Source organism: Nothoprocta perdicaria, unplaced genomic scaffold (genome assembly GCF_003342845.1).
Source record: "Nothoprocta perdicaria isolate Ctin4 unplaced genomic scaffold, notPer1 scaffold_224, whole genome shotgun sequence".
Taxonomy (NCBI): domain Eukaryota; kingdom Metazoa; phylum Chordata; class Aves; order Tinamiformes; family Tinamidae; genus Nothoprocta; species Nothoprocta perdicaria.
The window spans coordinates 478,412-496,440 of NW_020455437.1; the positions used below are offsets into that span (position 1 = coordinate 478,412).

At 40.3% G+C, this 18,029-nt stretch overlaps 1 protein-coding gene across 1 annotated transcript in view; it reads right to left on the reverse strand.

The window, feature by feature from the left end:
* Positions 1-18,029, reverse strand: part of RALGAPA2 (Ral GTPase activating protein catalytic alpha subunit 2) — a 125,960-nt gene that overhangs the window by 60,972 nt on the left and 46,959 nt on the right. Inside the window, exons 17-23 of the mRNA XM_026039246.1 lie at positions 16,389-16,526; positions 15,923-16,017; positions 14,048-14,138; positions 13,726-13,902; positions 10,736-10,929; positions 10,158-10,256; positions 9,623-9,778 (exon numbers count right to left, since the gene is read on the reverse strand). Coding sequence (XP_025895031.1) covers positions 9,623-9,778; positions 10,158-10,256; positions 10,736-10,929; positions 13,726-13,902; positions 14,048-14,138; positions 15,923-16,017; positions 16,389-16,526 — 950 coding nt within the window. The remainder of the gene's footprint in view (positions 1-9,622; positions 9,779-10,157; positions 10,257-10,735; positions 10,930-13,725; positions 13,903-14,047; positions 14,139-15,922; positions 16,018-16,388; positions 16,527-18,029) is intronic.

An 18,029-nucleotide genomic window follows, 5' to 3' on the forward strand; every position in this document is an offset into this window, starting at 1 on the left:
AAAAACACAAAAACAACCCAAAAAACACAAAACAAAAACAAACAACAATAACAAAAAAACCCTATTTCTAATTAGGCCAGGATCATGAGTAGGGCTGCAAGGAGAGCACAGCTGGAATGCAGTTGAGACAGCCAAAATAGACAAAGAAACAAGCATTTGGGTGGGAGGAAAGCAATTTCAGAGGAACAAGAGTGTTCAAAAGTGAGCCTAACTACCAGAACTGTACCCGAACTCAGAGTTCCTTTGGGTGGCACAAGGAAGTGGTCCCCTTTCTTCCTGTCCAACTGGGCAGCTCACGCTTGGCCACTGGCATTTGGGACATACCCCACTGGGGGTGGAATCAGGACGCCAACAGCACCCAGCCCATGGAAGAGCACCCGGACTCTTCTCTACACTGGAAGGGTGCTGCCCCATAAGACACTCTTGTGAAGTGCAACGTGGCTGCAAAGCAGGGGCAACAACACAGGTAAGTGTCCTACAGAAGGTAAAGCTCCGTATTATAAATAAGCAACCTCATATAAAGAACCTACCACTTGCCACTGCAGTCATTGTTCCGGCATAAGCTTACTGTGCAACTAATATAACTTCCTTTCCATAATTAGGGACAGTGTATTTTAAATAAATTAAAAGGCTCACAGACAACCATGCAGAATACATTAGCAGATATAATTAATACTGCCATCTTCGTTGGTAAGATATTTCATCTTTAAGTGATTCCTTTTACTATAAAAGGAACCAAACTAAACATTTTTGCTGCTAACTTTTCTGTCTTCTGCTGTACAGCACCCTGCTGGCTTTTACGGGTGCACATGATGAAATATATCCAATCTGTATGTGCTGAAATTTAATCACCAAGGACATCTGCTAGCCTCCTGGGATTTTCATCCCATTTTTCATGTTACTTCCGTCCTTAACATCACTGGATTTAAAAAGGCATCAGCACAATCTCCTTCCCTGGCTATCTGTCCCTTTCATAGAGAATTTCTTAAGTCTGTATTTTTACCATCTTCCTTAATATCTTCTGCCTACTGTATCCTTACCAAAAAGACTCTGGCAAGACAGGAAAATTATGTAGCTCATACATTTTCCAATTTGTTAAAATTAACTACAAAGCTCTGCTGGCTCACTTCTCAGGGGGGAATAAAGTTTATTTTTATTTATTTCATTTTTATTTTAMTTGGAATCACAGGCTCACTTAGGCGAGAAGGGACCTCCAGAGGCCCAGTCCAACCTTTTCCTCAAAGCCCACCCAGTAAGAGCAGGTTGCTCCAAGGATGGAGATCCCAGAACTTCTCTCGGCCACCATTTCCAGTAAAGTTTTTTGCCAAGTCAAAATTCCCCTCCCTTGGGCAGATGTTTGGGCAGAGCAACCACAAGTTTATTTAGTATTCCTTAAAGAACTGGGCAAGAGATCTTGCAAGAAATTACTCCTAGAACAGCTTTCAGATTCACATTTTTTTCTTTTAATTTTGGTTCAAGGTGAAGCCCTGTACAGTAAGAGTCAAAGACAGAAGAACTTTCTAGGAYAGGTTTAAATTGCACTTAGCTCTTCCTTTCTTGATCTAAGCTTAGAATCTTGCCAGTCAGAACACTCAGGAGAGTTTGAGCAGATGACACAGAACAAAACCAAGGCAAACAGCTGATTAGTGACAAATATTCTGAACAACTATTAACTGCTGACAATAGCTATATATATATATTTATATATATTTATATATATATAAAAAAATTGTCAGTGTTTGCCAAATTCCACTTGCAGTAACAGTGACCAGTTCGTCTCTCAAGAGGCTACATAAACAAGCGAGGGCACATCAGAGTGAGAGGCTGAGATGAGAAAGCATCATCATAAGAATGGGTATACAGAGCTCTGGGGGGAAATATTCTGATCCTTCTACAAAATCCAGCCCTGAGTGTCTTGCCAACGCTTGCAGTGAAGCAGCTACTTGGAGGCATGATGCAGTCTGAAAGCACCCTCGGTTTCACCCTGATAAGCCCAGTGAAAACAACATTCAGATTAAGCTGATAGTACAGAGAAGTCAGTAAGACTTTGTGTTATCTTAGCTCAAAGAAAGGAAGAATTTGAAGCCCTCCTGAAAAACAACCCTGCAAAACTGGTGTTTGGAATCTCACTGCAAGCAGTCCTAGCCTTACTGTACTCAATGGGTATGTGGGATTTTAAAATCAGGGGAAAAGGAGTCTTGTAGCGTCACAATGACCAAGCAGAGCTCCTACCCCTCAGCATATAAAGCCACAAATAAGCCGGCGAGTGAACATTTAACAGGAGTTAGATGTCAATAATCCAAAGTRTACTGAATGAACACAGAAAATATTTCTATGCTACGTGGGAACACGTTACTCGCAAAGCGCCATTAAGCAATTCCAACTATTTAAACGGTCCTAGGCCCTTTCAAAGAAGATTTTAAAAATCCTGACACAGTAACTTTCCCTAAGCCAAACCTGGAATTGAAACAATCAAACCGGCTTTCCTGAAACACATTCAAAAGCAACTTCAAAGAAACAGCAGAAGAAATGGATGTTCCTGGGAAAGACCAAAGCATTTCCATTCCTTTTGCTCTATAGCTCATCAGGTGTCAGAAAAATACTGATCGTTCTGTCTAGTTCTCAGAGAAGAGAGGCTAGAAGTGCCTTTCAGGGCCCTTCAGAGCAGACAGATCTGAGACACCAAATGCGAGAAGAATCGGCTGAGCAGAAATCACAAGGCCCTCTCTTCTACATCCCACCTGAAGGGAGCCTCATGATCTGCCTTCTTGGGCCTCTCAGGAGCAAGTTTTAATGGAAATCATTTGAAAACTACATATAAAAATAAAATAAGAGTCCAAATGCAGTTTGGTTCACACTGTAGGTCAGGGTGGTGAGACTCAGTGTACAAGCCTGAACTTCATCCCCAAGTGGGAAAAATGTGTCCAGCTACAGATCAGAAACCTGCCCCCTGACTTCAGGGGAACAGGATGAGGGTTGTCACTGTATGAACATTTGCTCAGTCTCCTGAACTTAGGCAGTAGTTGGTTGCCTCTTCAAAGACCACGTGCAGTGACTCTAGCAGCAGAACACACCTGGTCCAAGGGCCTTGCAGATCCTAGCAGAGGGAGAGCACTTCAGGTGCTGCTGGCTGAGCAGAGCAGTGAGCGGCGCTACGGAGCTTCAGGCACACGCGACGCACACTTTAATCCTTCAATATATTGAGATGTACACTGTGTTCCTCAGGGAACTGGAGACCTCGTGCCCTTCGGCTGTTACAGCCAAGGAATGCCATATAAAGCACACAGGCAGCAAAAGGACACCCCGCCCAAAGCACGATGGAGGCCACGGGGAAAGAGGGAGACACTGAGTCCCAAGACCAGAAGGCCCTAGATGCAGAGGCTGCCCTAGATGCAGGTGAAATGGGAGTTACACAGTACATCACAACACCAGCCAGCATAAACACCGCATGTCCCGGCAAAGGGTTTCACCTGGATGCCATTTTCGGGCAAGCCAAGTTCCAAGAGTATCTTCCTGGATGGAAGTAGGGTGGAGAATCACTGCAACGAAGCTTGAACAACGGCACTTGGAAGCAAGCACTGGTAGAGAGAGCTCACCACATCACCTCACATGGGGACATAGGGATAAATTCCTTACTGTTTCTCAAAGACTCAGAATTATAATGATGGAAACTATAGAAAAGCCAGTGAAAAAGCTGTCAGTGCTATATTTAAAGCAAGAATCACCTAGCTTGTAATGAGACAGTTTGGAATGGTGCTTTAAACAATGAACATGAATCCGAATGCTAAAGATCTGTGCTCTTTTGGTACTACTGCACACGCCACCTTACTTGCATGATCTAAACCTTGAGYGTTTGCTTTGCTATGTGAACATCATTTGTTCCCTAAAATCCTTTAATATTTCATATTGCACAGGGTAGCAACCTCAGTTGGGTCTGTTCTAACCTCTGCCACAATGAAAATCAACTTAGGAACCACAGTGAAAAATCACACTGAATTTGGTCTCCTACAGAAGCTTTTGTGAAATGCAAATATTTTATCTCTCACTCTAGTTAGTTTTTACAGACAGCTTTCACTGGGCACTGCACCAATGACCCTGGAAAAGTTCAAGTGAAGCCTTCGCATTTCCCATCTCACTGGCAGGATGTTAAAAATCAACTGGTGGCTTGTAGGCCATGATCTCTTCTAGAAGACTAGTCACTTGCTTTATCCCATGGATTAAAACAAAAGTTGTTGCTCAAAGGGTAAAAAGTTAAGACTGAGGCTGACCTCAGCCTCGCTTTGTCTAGACTGTGTTGCTTGTCCAAAGCCCTGAGCATTGACTGGRTCAGTCTTTAACACACAAGACAGCAGAAGAGTTCTGCTTCATTGGAGGGTTTCTCTACAGAATCTCACTTGAGAAGGGAACCTCAGCTGATAATTCAAGTACAAATGAGTGGTAACATCACTTGGATTCTGAAGGTTTCAGGCAYTTCTAGCTGAGCTCTCCTTTCTAATTGTTTTAAATATATCAAAACAATGATTTTAATAAAAATTCTCCCCATTCATTCTTTCATGAAGCTTTTTAAACGTGGTTTCATAAAACGGCATGTTTGTTACAACTGTAGTGCAAGGAGACATTTAAGTAACTATTTTTAGTGAAGGAGCTGGAGGTAATTCAACTGTGACTTATTCTCTACAGCCAAGTATACGGCAACTTCTCTCATCTGAGAAAATGATGCAACTGTTGCAGAGAATTATTCACCTCAKGCAGAGCTGTTTGCTGTTAGACACTTAGATATAGACAAATTAGCTGCAGTTGAGTTGCATCACTATCTCCTCTCTCATCTCAGCTAATTGCTAAATCTTGAACACCGAGTGCCATGGGAGCTTTTTACAAACCACTCCCTTGCGTTGCTCTTTTGTATATCCCAAGAGATAAGAAACAAGTTGGAAATGTTAGGGTGCATTTGCCATGAATACTATTGTATTCACTTCAAACACATTTCAAAGTATGTTATTTTTCTACCAACACCAAAATTTACACAAAGCAGCAGAGTGTGGAGGATTGGAAAGAAAAGAAATTTAAAGTGACAAGTAATGAAAACAGTACATACATTTGAGCAGGAAGGTGGTAATCTCAGAGAGACCTATTCTGTGCATCCAGATAACTGTGTTTATCTGGAAAAGCGTCTACTGAAATAAACGCAGTTGCATTTGCGTTTAACTACTATCTACTAAGAAAGTCAAATTAGTGCTTTATCTAAGTTCTTTATGTTGGCAGTGCTATTTTCATTATGATTAATTCCATAACAACAGTTTGCTTGTGTAATGCAAGATTCATGATTGAAGAGGAACGTGTTTCAAAAGGAAACATCTTGCTTCAAGAGAAACTGAAACTAAAATATTGATAATCATACTTAAATTAAAAAAGGTTTCTGGCTGTAATTTTCATCAATTCTGCAGTCACATTAAAAACCTGAGCTAACACGGTCAGCGTCATTACCTTCGGTTAATCCATCTTTCCCTTGCTTCTCCCTACAATAATTTTCCCAGAAAAGCCCCCTCCCCTTGCTCTGCTAACAGCTGCCTTCCTTAAGAGCGAGATGTTCAGGCTTGAGCTCAGCACATAAGAAATCTCACAAAGAGATCTATATTCTATGGCAAGGGCTCCGATTTCCCATCTCTCTGTGTAAACGGGATCAAATTTCCCCCCACACCTGGGAAGTTTAATCTTGTTAGTGGCAAGGCAACAGACTCCTCAATGTCTTGCCAGGGTCATTTATCTCCCTGTGGAAGGGAGATTGCATGCCCGCTCATTAAGGTACCATGGACAGCACAAACAAAAAAACACAAATAATTCGAAAAATACAACCCTGAGCCATATTAATAGAGACCAAGGAGCGATCCAGAATTTTTATGACATTCTCCAGTCTCAGGTATTGTTTCATAAGGGCTTTTGCAGACATACAGAAATGCACACGAGTGTCTTAACACTTCTACAGGCAGTATTAGCTTGGTGTAGAAAATTCCTGGCAGACAGTCTCTAAAGGGTGACTCCAGTTGGAGGGATAACTTTTTATTTYCCCCCCCCATCCCTGCTAAGGGCATCGTTTTATTTCGACGGCCTCAACCCAAATCTCACAGCAAGTTTGCTTTGCAGAAAATTCATTCTCTGGTACTATCATTCAGACTTGAAAATTCACATTTTTATTGAACAAAATAGGAGAAGTAACTGCACTCTGCTCACCACAAACCTCTCCAGATACAGCTGCCACGAAATCGTAATTTGTTAGTAATATGACAAAATCTAGGGAGCAGTAGTTCACTTCTGTCAAAAGAAATTAGTGGTTTTGTCTGCTTAAGTAGTGGACTGTCAGGGCTTCTGAAACACAAGGAGTTAGAGAAATCCATTTTAACAGACACAATAGCCCCATTTAACAAGACAAATAACATCTCAAAATGCCACATGGTACCTAGCAGAACACAGTATTTCACAGCTATCGTTTCATGCTGCCTGCAAATTCTCTGAGACATCACGGGGGAAGGTTTTCCTCACATTTGGAAAATGTCACAGCAATCTGAACAAAACAAAGTTTATTTCAGTATATAAAAACTTAAACCCTAGAAACAAGGCTAGAGGGAGCAGGTGCATTCTGCAGTGTTATGAAATGCGAGGATCAATTGGTTGGTGCCCAACCAGCACCAGTATCTTCTTCCATACAAGGGYCACCAGATAACAGCTTATACCAAAAATCACTAACGAACATGGTCATCAGATTTTGCAGTATATTGTATTTGTTGTGTCTGATCCTCATCTACTGGAAGCTGTAAGAACAGTGCTATGCAAGGTGTGCCTTGCAATGTGCTCTTCTCACGTCAAACTGGGTACACCCTCCTCATGCAAGAGGCTCCTCCATTTGTGCTTGGCACAGATTTTACCCTCAGCACATGAAATGTTTAAATAATAAAACATGCTGAACGAGAACTTCAGCTCCAAAGCAGCAGGAGTTGATACTTTAACTGGTTTTGTAACTGAGGAAAAGAGGCAAATACTGAAGGCCAGTAAAAGGAAGGAAACTCGTGGTCAAGAATGCCCCCAAGAGGCAAAAAAAGGAAAAATGGAATCAGCCAAAGACAAAAGAGCAGCAGCACTGTGCRAAGTATCTGCAAAAGCCTGGGCTGAACTGTAATTTAGGGCCTACCTTCCTTTTACATTCACCATTTCTTGAGGTTGCTTCATTGCCAAATTGTAAACCTGCACGAGGATTGAAATCCCAGTTACATCAAGGCATGAAGCTTAAACCAAGAGAACAGTTCTCACTAAGTGCCCAAACAGTATAAACACGCAAGGTCAAAAATACTCATCATCAACAACCAAAACCACATTTTAAAAAACTGTKGTGTTTTCAAGTGGGAAATGGTTCCACAGGAAGTAAAATGCAAGATCCAGAAAAATGTTACGAAAAAACAGTGCCAAGAGCTTCGCACTTGGGAAGAATGTGTCCATACCACGGAAATGTATACACAAAAACAACATATGTCTTGAACCCTCTTCATATCCATTTTTGGTTACTTCATCATTGATTTGGAAGTGTCTGCTACCTTGTTTTTAAGGACGACTATTTCTCCCACGGGTGCTTTGAGACCCATTTTTTATTTTCCCCTCTCAAAACTGAGCAAGTAGATAGACAAAAACCCAGGGKTCTGAGTATAGATGGATGTTATCACAGGGTGGTTGTGTAGGGACATGAAGACCTCCTGCTCTCCAGGACAGAGCACCCTGTCCAAAATGCAGATGCATTAGGGAAATGCTGAAAAACAAGAGACTTGTAGGTGTTCTCAGAACATTTGCTTATTTAGCTTATTTTATTTTAACTGWCTGTATCTTTGCAAAATCAGAATGTTCCAGACTTCTTGAATATATTTTACTACATAAATTTGGCCACAATTTTATTTCTGGAGTGACAAAACCGAATCAGAGAGAAAAAAAAGAAAAAAGGAAGTTGGATTTAAATTTTCCTCTTTTATCCCAGGAGGAAAAAAGTAAATCTAGCATAATACAGTCTGAAGAAAGCAAAGGAGGCACTACAAATACTCAAGAATTGATCTAGAGCAGCAATATTTCAAGAGAAGCCCTCTTACCCTGCTAAAATGTCTCGCGTATTTTCCAAACGCAGCTCTCTTCTGCCAGTCTTTGCCCTTCTAACATAGAGGGGGATATTGAAAGTCTTTAGCAATATCATCTTTCCATGAGGATGCTACTGGCCTACACCCAGACAAACCACAGGTTRCACACCCATTTCTGTAACGGCAGTAAGAACTTAGGCTGTCCTGCAATAAGCAACAGTAAAGCAACAAGCGACCCAGAGGGAGAATCAACACAGGTTTTGTGCCAAGGCAGCTACWGCAGGAAAGGGAGTTAATACTTTGCTGCTTTTCAGGAGGTGAAAGCTTGCTGCAAAGCCTGGTTAAAGGAAAACAGCTTAGGCTAAATGGATGCCTTAGATTTGAAGATTAGAACAGAAGTGTCTTTGACTATATCACAACATCCATGTTAGGCTTTTACAGTGTGCCCAGGAGGAACTTATAAAACACTCAGGAAATGCGCCAAGTGGAAACGGAGCTTTTGGGCCCTTCAAAGCATCAACCACTTGGCACTTCCCAAGGAAGAGGCCAGCTCTTCGTCAGGCCTGCGTGCAACTGAGCCTGGTTACAACTCGAATAACCACATCCATGCAAGTCCCGCGGCTTCACAGGAGCCCGGAAAGCCGCTTTGAGGCGGGAAGTTCGGCGCCACCAGGGATGACTCCGGCTGTTTGCCGGGGYCCGGCGCCCTCTGCTGGAGCGCGCGCAGTGCCCGCCTACCACCAACACACAGAAGTGCTTTCAGATATTATCAATTCTACTTAAAAAAAAATCTATTTCCTATAGCTTTTTTYCCCCCCTCCCTTCTCCTTCATTCTGAGTATTCAGCTGTTTCTGTGGCTGAGTAATCCACTATCTTAATGAAGTAACTTTCCCTCATGTCCCTCTGCATAGCCTGTCCCCCTGTGCAGTCTCTAAGACCCAGCCGAACCACAGCAGACGGATCTACAAGTGACACTTCTGCAAAGAAACAGAACGCCTTGAAGGCAGCTCCCTGTTAGGGCGCCAAAATAACCTTCCCTCTCACTTCCCATGTGAAAATCCTGCTGTGGTCCCTTCTGTACTCAGTAAAAAGAGATGAAATGACCACTATAAACATCCCTGAAGGGCTAATTTTGCCAGGGGAAAAACTGTAAGGAAGAACAAATCAAAATTAGTTCTGGAGGACCTTGTTGCCAGCAATGTAAAAAGAAACAGTTGGATTTCCAAGAGATTACTTGTGAAGGGACATAAGCAGAAGTTGCTTAAAAATTTATAAGCTAAAGAGTAATGAGAAAGTCACAACAAGGGAGGAAAACATGCTATATACTTAAAGATAAGAATACATTAGACTACACAGCATATTAAGCTACAGGATAGTTTCACTTTTTTTCTGGCAAAGTTTTGCTTCCTTTCTACTTCAGATCTTCAAATACCAAATACAGACCTTCCCATCAGCACTCAGTATACAGACGCATCTGTTCATAACAACAGATTTTTTTAAGTAAAGTTTATACCTGGTCTTCACTTGTTAAGCCAAGGTGCATCACAAAATAAAAATGAACCAAGAAATCTGAATTTGGTAGAACATCTTGACGTCTAGTCATCATGGCACAGATCAGCCTGTATGCCTGAAGTTTCCCTTCTTTATATTCATTTGGCAGGGTGGTTGCCTGAAAAGAGCAAAAGCTTTGTATTAACACTAATTAATTAAATAATTAATTAACTTAATTTTTAATTAATTAAATAATTAAAACTTTGTATTAAGAGATGTATTAATATCTCTTTTAGCAGTCAGTTAACATAAGSCTGAATCTTCAGCAAGACGTCCTATAAAGCAAGTCTAAAACATGTGTTTACTAAAACAGACTCTGTATAAATAACAAATAGAAAAACACTGCTTTGGTAACCCAGATCAGTGATTTTCAATGTATGTCTACAGACACCAGAGGGGATTCATCACCTCAGTGATTGTGAGAATTAAGACTCATGGAAMTAAGTATGTACAGCTTCAGTATTAATAAAGTAGGAAACACAAAAGAAGCAACTTACCTTGAATAACCATGATGCAAATATTCTGAGAGGAGGTATTAAAACAGGAGGAGAGGGAGTAGATTGATTGTCCAAACTTATAGCAAGGTTGTCTCTTATCTGATGTTTTAAAGGAAAAGGATAATAAAAACATAACCAGAAATAAATCTTTAATGACTGCTTTTCCATTCTATTTTTTTTTACCAAAAGTACTAAACCCTGTGGTACACACTGGATTCTTACAGAAAGCAAAACTACAAAGACAGATTGTTTTACAGTGCTTCCCCACATCTAAGCGCTAAGCACTTGCCRTTTTAGACATACCATGGACTTCCACACTGAACACCAGCACTGATGATCTCCTAGCATACACTTCTATTTTCTCTGCCACTGTTTCATCACTTCTTTCAAGCTAGGTCATTTAAAATCTCTTACCATGAAAGGGGAACATTCTATTGGGAATACTCACGGAAACATCTATAAAATTACCTACCTATGACAAAATCCCCCAAATGTCACCCTTATGTCCCAGATGCTATTCCTAAATCCAAACTAATAACCATTCTTAAAATAAATGGAAAAATCATTGTATACACTACCTTGGCAAGTTTATACCACAGCTCATAGAGATAGCCAAAAACTTTTGCGTGGATTTTAGGAGACTGTATGTTGTTCACATCACCAAGAATTCCCAAGATCCTTCTCCACAGCACAGCAGCAGAATCAGGATGCCAACCTGTAAGGCTTCCACCAGCAATTATACTACAGTCATCAGCAAGGAATTCACTGCTATCTGTAAATTCAAAAAAAAAGTTCAATTTCTACTAATCAGAAATCCAATGTGCAATGTAAATCTGGTCAATAAAACATGAACATAGCTACACAACAGGAATAATCATTCTAAACAGTTTCGAAGAGATGTCCTTAAATATAAGTATTCAATCTATCACAATGACTTGGAGTTTCATTTATTTACCTAAACCAAAATATTTTTAGGTGAGGGAGAAAACATGCTACATCAAGACAAAGTACCATAACGATTCATTCAGGTTCAGTGTGCCATTCAGCCATAACAGAAAAACAGCAACAGAAAAAAGCTACTAGAAAAAATACACATGGTAATAGCAAAGACGAATATGCTCAAGCATTAACACTTCATAAAGAAACAGTAAAATTTGCCAAGTCTGTCAGGAGAATGGAATTCGTATTTGTGAATAGCAAACAAAGCAAGTGCAAACTTATGATCCAAAGCAGCGTTAGGTCCTATCTGGCGTGGCGCAGAGCGAGATGCAGCCGTCCCACCCCGCGCTGCACGCTCACCCTTCCTGCAACTTGGTCCAAAATCTCTCCCGGCAGCTAAAGGTAACTTGCTTCTTAAGGAAGCTAAAAGCAAGTTCTGAAAGAAATTAGTTCTAGGTCTAACACACAAAATTCCTTCTCTTTCTACTACTTTGTGTTCTTCAAATACAGATGAGGACTATAAGAAAATGAAAACAAGGGAAATACATTGTGAATGAAACAATTATTTCCTATCTGTTGAAATGCACAGTAAGGAACTCCCTGYACGTTCTTAGACACCCGCCTACGAAATAGTCTTAACTTTGARCATGTATTAAATTTAATCATTTTCCTTCAACACGAGGGCAGGTGATGAGTGCCCATGTAATCAGCTAGCACATCTCAGCTGATGAGTGGTAATTGTGTATGCTAATGCAATCACTCCCAACTGTGTGCATATTTTCCAGTTGATAATTTATGAGAACCTACATCAGCTTCAAACTGATTTTCCCCAATTCCTTAAATTCTGGGCATGCAAATCTCCTTTTTACACTATGAAAAAATCCTTGGTGATAATGTTTCCAAGTCATTAACAATATGAAATAATTTRAAGAATACCCTTAGGAAGACACACACACAAAGAAGGAAATAAACAGAATCTTTCTAATCATATTCTGTTTTTCATCTACTTCCTTTTCTCGGAATAGAAATGAATGAATTCCTAAGAATTTTTTTTGGCCCCTCTTTGAAAGAACCTTTTATAAAACAGCTCCTGCTGTCTAGTGAAACACAAACCATSAGTTCAGACTTATGAGCAAGAGTTGGCTACATGAACTTCTGAGAACATTTTYGTATTCATTATTGCACACAGAATAGCAGCCTCTAAATAGAGATGTGCCTTTAGCAGCATTTCTGCCTTCRTAAATCAGCGTCCAAGCCAAACTCCTCAGTGGTGCCCAGTGAATGCATGAGAGGCACTGAACMCATGTCAAGCTGCAGGAAGCTACAGTTCAACTTAAGAAAACCTTTTTACTGTAAAGGTGGTTGAATACTAGAATAAGTTTCCATGAGAGCTTGCAGGACCTCCATCAGCTACCAGATATTTGGATAAGCCAAGGTTATCCAAATAATTTTTCCAGGCCTGGGGCTGTGAATTACCCCTTGCAGAAGCTGCTAGCACTGRTGAGCAGAGAGGCAGCCTGGCCAGGGTGCATATATCATATCTAGGCTATGTTTCTAAAGCAGCTCTCACTGCACCCATCCCAGTGTATCCTTAACCATGTGTGCTGTAGTTTAATCAACCAATTTAAAATTCTTATATGTGAAAGTTCAGAATGCTTCCATTGACAGGCACTGTTCTTGAAACTCCCATCACAAATAATTTTACCATTTATAACAAACCTACAGAACCCAGCCCTACAATTCTGCATATGAATAATCTGACAGATTACAGAACAATTTACTACTTAGGGGAAATGGGTCACAAATCTATTTTTCACATCTCCTAACAATTTTAAAAGTCAATCCTAACTCTTAAGTGCATTGCTGCAAGTATAGTTAGATACAGATTTACTTGAAGAAACTCCTCGGGAAACTCCCAGCCACTACAGCAGCCTTCTACCCTGCAATAGTTCTAGCCAATGCTATAACAACTTGGGTTGGTGCCATATTCCTTCAGATAAGATCCAGATGTCACACTTACTGTGAATAATTGTAGTATTGTGATAATACTACTAAGTCAAAGTTCAACACCCATTCAATTCATTCAACACCAATACTATGAATGTAGTATGCACATGAAGGGGAAATGTAGGGAGGAAGGGGCCAAGCTCTTCTCAGTGGTGGCCAGTGATAGGACAAGGGGCAATGGGTACAAGTTGAAACACAGGCAGTTCCATCTGCATGTGAGGAAGAATTGCTTTACTGTGAGGGTGACAGAGCCCTGGCACAGGCTGCCCAGGGAGGCTGTGGAGGCTCCTTCTCTGGAGATCTTCCAAACCTGCCTAGATGCCACCCTGTGCCCCGTGCTCTGAGTGTCCCTGCTGGAGCAGGGGGTTGGACTAAATGATCTCTAGAGGTCCTTTCCAACCTCAACCATTCTGTAATGCTGTGATTCTTTGATTTTTAAAATGACCATTTACATCAGAATACAGTAATCTAACTCAAAAATGACTGTGCATTTGGGATGAATTAAAGCAGTAATTACTTCTTCCCATGATAAAAAAACATACTTTTATAATCACATTGCACTGTATCAACTCCTTTGGGGATAAAAGTCTAAAATAGAAAACACTTTCTTTAGTCTAAGTACCTGTTAAATTTGTAGCATCTGAAGGACTAAGCTGAAACCAGCGAGGTGCCTGGGCATCCACACCAACATCTGCCGATTCATTAACTTCATGGTCCTCCTCAGCCGTTTGCCAGGGGATAAGCGCGATCTCTACTTCGYTATTATAGCCAATGGATGCGTCACTACTCACACTCTCACCTGAAGCAAGCAGGGGATTAATAAAAATCAGGAAGGCTTTTTTGCAATAACATCAGCAAAGCATGATCAGAAGTGTCTCRCGTGTTGGCACATCAGTACCAGCTGGGAGTAGATACAGAAAAACACCATATTTCTTGGAACTCACTTTTTTCTCTCTCTCGGTGATTTCCATGCRACTGGTGCATGTCAGATTTCACATCTAATTCATCTGGACTGCTGCTCCTTCCTACTAAGACCTTCAGAGGAAAACACACACACACACACATATATATATAAATAGCAGCTCATCCCTATCACAGTTTTGAAAACTGCATTATACTCTATCACGCTCAGGACCCACAAAAAGACACAYGTGCACATATATAGAAAAGTACCAGAAGTTGAACTAAACTCAGTCAATTTATTTCCATCTCCCCATATTTCTTCAAATGTCTTAAGAATATTGYCACACTTTCAATTTCTGCCTTTATCTCCCCCTTTTTTAAATTCAGATCGACCATAATAACAGGAAATAGGCACGATCATTTATCAATAAATCTGTAACCATTCAAAAATTGATTAAAATTACCCTAGTGATTCAGCGAAGTTTTTCCTAAAATTCTTTAACAGTTCCAAGAAAACAACTGTTTCATTTGTCTTTCCTTGTCATGGTAATGAAGGCAACCCACTGGATACAAGAAGAAACTGTGGATAAAACTGCAAAATCCTATATATATACACACACATAACCTTACCACAGTTTCTTCTTGTACCCAGTGGGTTGCCTTCATTGTCATAGCATGGAAAGACAAACACATTTTTCTTAGAGTTCCACTAGGCAGAAATTAAAGTCTTCTTTCTGCATATGAAAGCAAATTATTGCCAGAGACAAAAAAAAACATTTGCAGGAGTTATTTCAAATTTGGATTTTTATTTATTTTTAAGGTAGAGAGGAGTTACAGTTTTCCCAGGAAACATATATCATCACCTGCTGGCTGGCAGTTCTGCTGACACTCTGACTGCAGAGAGGGTTTTTTTTTTCCTGGCTAATCTGGATTTTAGTGTTCAGTGCTGAAAAACTTCAAACTGATTGGAAGTTTGAGCTCGTTTGCACAGTGTTTATCTAGTTTTACAACAGATGTGTGGTCAACCCCTCAACTTCAGCTTCCAAAAGGGAGTGAAACTACAATTCCAGTAACCTCCCCAGCAGCAGATGGTTGTAAATGTTTTATAACATATGCTGCTAAAATAGAATAGGGAGGCAAGTTAATTTTTAATTCCCCACAATTACTGATCTCATCTCTCTCCCTCTCCTTTCCCTTCCTCCACATWAAGTGGACTAGACTTTCCTCCTTTGGAGACACTTATTCCTGAAGGGCTTAATGAAAACACTGCCCAGCAAAAGCTTTAACCTTCTCCCAGGGCCAAGTTTTCATGGTACTTAAAGTCCACAGGTACGGACAAAGCAAGAACCAAAGATGAGATCTACTTTCAAGTCCTGCAATGGTGCACTGCATTATCCTGCCACYAGAATCAGCAGCCTTAGTCATTTCTTACTTCTATTGTTTATTCAAATCTTGCATTAAAAATTTACGAAACATGACTGGCCTAATGTTAACTTACACAAGCATCTACAATAAACAGCTGGTAGTACAAACTGTGCTCAAGAAAAGCTGTTCCCCTAGTACTTCAACCCATCAAACATTTATTCCAGTGCAGTGTAACTCTATAACAACTATGAATTATTCATAAAAAAAGTGAGAGCTGTTCGTATTTAATATAGGAAAGGTCAGAAATCCATTTTATAGGAGTACAGTTGATCACAAATAACTATAGGGGCAACTTACAATATSAGAAGGCACAGAATGACTAAACCAAATAGTAAAAAGAACAGTTACAGCTTAATTATAGGTTGCATAATAGAAAAATAATTTTTATGCTTTCAGTTGCTAGCATTTCCCAATACTAAAGCACATCTTTTTAGAAATAAAATATGCTTTGTATATTTTTATGTAAAATATACTTTTATACTTTGCCTTACATGCTCAGCTTCATATTCCTTTTTTGTACATCCCTTATTTTCTTGTATCAGTTTGGAGTCTGAAGTTAAATTCTGAGAACTTCCAGTCTTTTTACCTACAAATTTCAAAAAGCAAGTGAAAACAGACAAAAATACCTAACAAATAAGACAATTTCTGCTACTTTTGTATATACATTTCTTCTTATTAAGTAATGCAATAAAATATTGYAAAAGCGTCATAATTGATCAATATGAAAAAAATCATGTTTTGAAAAATTGTAAACTAAATTTAAATGCCAGATAAAAGAAGTTAGACTATATGTACTTTTAGTGTAGTTTAAGTTTCATTTTTAACCTCTTTAAAAATGAAGTACGAAATATTTTCAAGCAGGAGTTAGAAACCAAACTAAGRCAACAGCAGCATCTATGAGCTGAACATTCAACACCTTTTCTCCATGAATTTAACATTATATTTCATAGAAATTACCTTGAAAAAAATCAGATGTAAACTGATCTGTAATATCTGAAGTGCTACTACTTCGAGTTAGTTGTTGCTCCTGGTCTGCAAATAGGCTAGTAGCTTCTGCTCCTGTTGATGTTTCTAACTGCTGAGATTCTTCAACTTCTGTTAGTGTAAAGAAAAAACAAAACATCCTCAGATCTTCAGAATTATTAACATGCAATAAAACCTTATCTAAGAATGGTTTGTGAAAAGGTAACCAATAGAAACATATAAAACCCCAAATTACCAAAGTTAAAACGACAACGTAATTCGAGTTTTATAAAATCATTTTAGAAAAAGAACAAGGTTGAGAGACGTGTGAGCAGTATAAACAGTAAAAAAGAAAAGTAAAAAACACTAAAAAAGAAATCACTTCAGGGGTTCAGAACACAACGAAGGCAGTGAAGATTTCATATGATGCAGACAAGGCTTAGTTTGTTCYGAAAAGAACTAGAAGAGATGTGAGAACAAAAACAGCAACATGAAAAAAGTGGGGAAAAACACCCTCAAGTATCCCTGAAAGTTCTCCGTCTTGTCTCCATCTAACAGCCAGTCCCTGGCAAAGAAAGCAGGCCAAACTAAATACACTGCATTACAGCACAGATCTGCCACCTCACGCACGCAAAAAAAATCATTTTCTGCACTCTCCAGGCAATTACAGGAAGATTGCGTTGAGATTTAGATTTAGAGGTTTTCTTGATGGAATAACTTAGGAGGGGAACTCAATCATAAAATGTACCTGAAGAAAGGACACCATGACATTTCTGTCTTTTTTAGTTCTCCTGAGGAACAGCACTGGTACAAGAATGTACTGGACAATAAGTAAATAAAACTCATTTTTGGCAATCTCTTTTTCAGCACACACCAGTAAAGCTTTGCTGAATACACAGGCAGGCATAGTCCTTAAGGTTCTTTTGCAGGGAAAAACATAAATATGAAGTCTATGTTTTGATTTGAATGTGTAAAGCTTCCYAAATCCTGCGAGCGCCAGAGCAGCCCAGGCTCCCTGAGCACATACAGCCTTTCAGGGCCACCACAGCTGGGCTCTCCCYGAGGACCTCAGCGGACGGGGCGCGTGGACGGGACACTACACAAGGTCTTGCAGCAGCTCTGAGCCAGCGGATGGGCCGAAGCTGCTGAGACTTGGGGCATTCTGGAAAGGTCTGCAGCATCACGATGCAAAATGCGAAACGAGGAAGGCCAAAGCCCGGGTGGAATTAGAGTTGGCGAGGCAAGTCAGAGACAACAGGAAGGGTTTCTATAAGTATGTCAATAGCAAGAGGAAGACGAGGGAAAATGTTAGTGCACTGYTGRAYGGGGAAGGGGCCTTGGTGACGGAGGATGCCGAGAAGGCAGAGTTACTAAATGCCTTCTTTGCCTCTGTCTTTACTGCTAAGGCAACCCCCCATGAACTGCAGGGTTCAAATGGAAGGGATATAAATGAGCTAGAGGAAGACCTTCTGCGGGTTGAGAAGGATTGGGTTAGGGATCACTTAGGCAAACTGGCCACTCAAAAATCTATGGGCCCAGATGGGATGCACCCAAGAGTGCTGAGGGAATTGGCCGAGGTTATTGCTCAGCCTCTCTCCATCATCTTTGAGAGGTCCTGGAGAGCAGGGGAGGTGC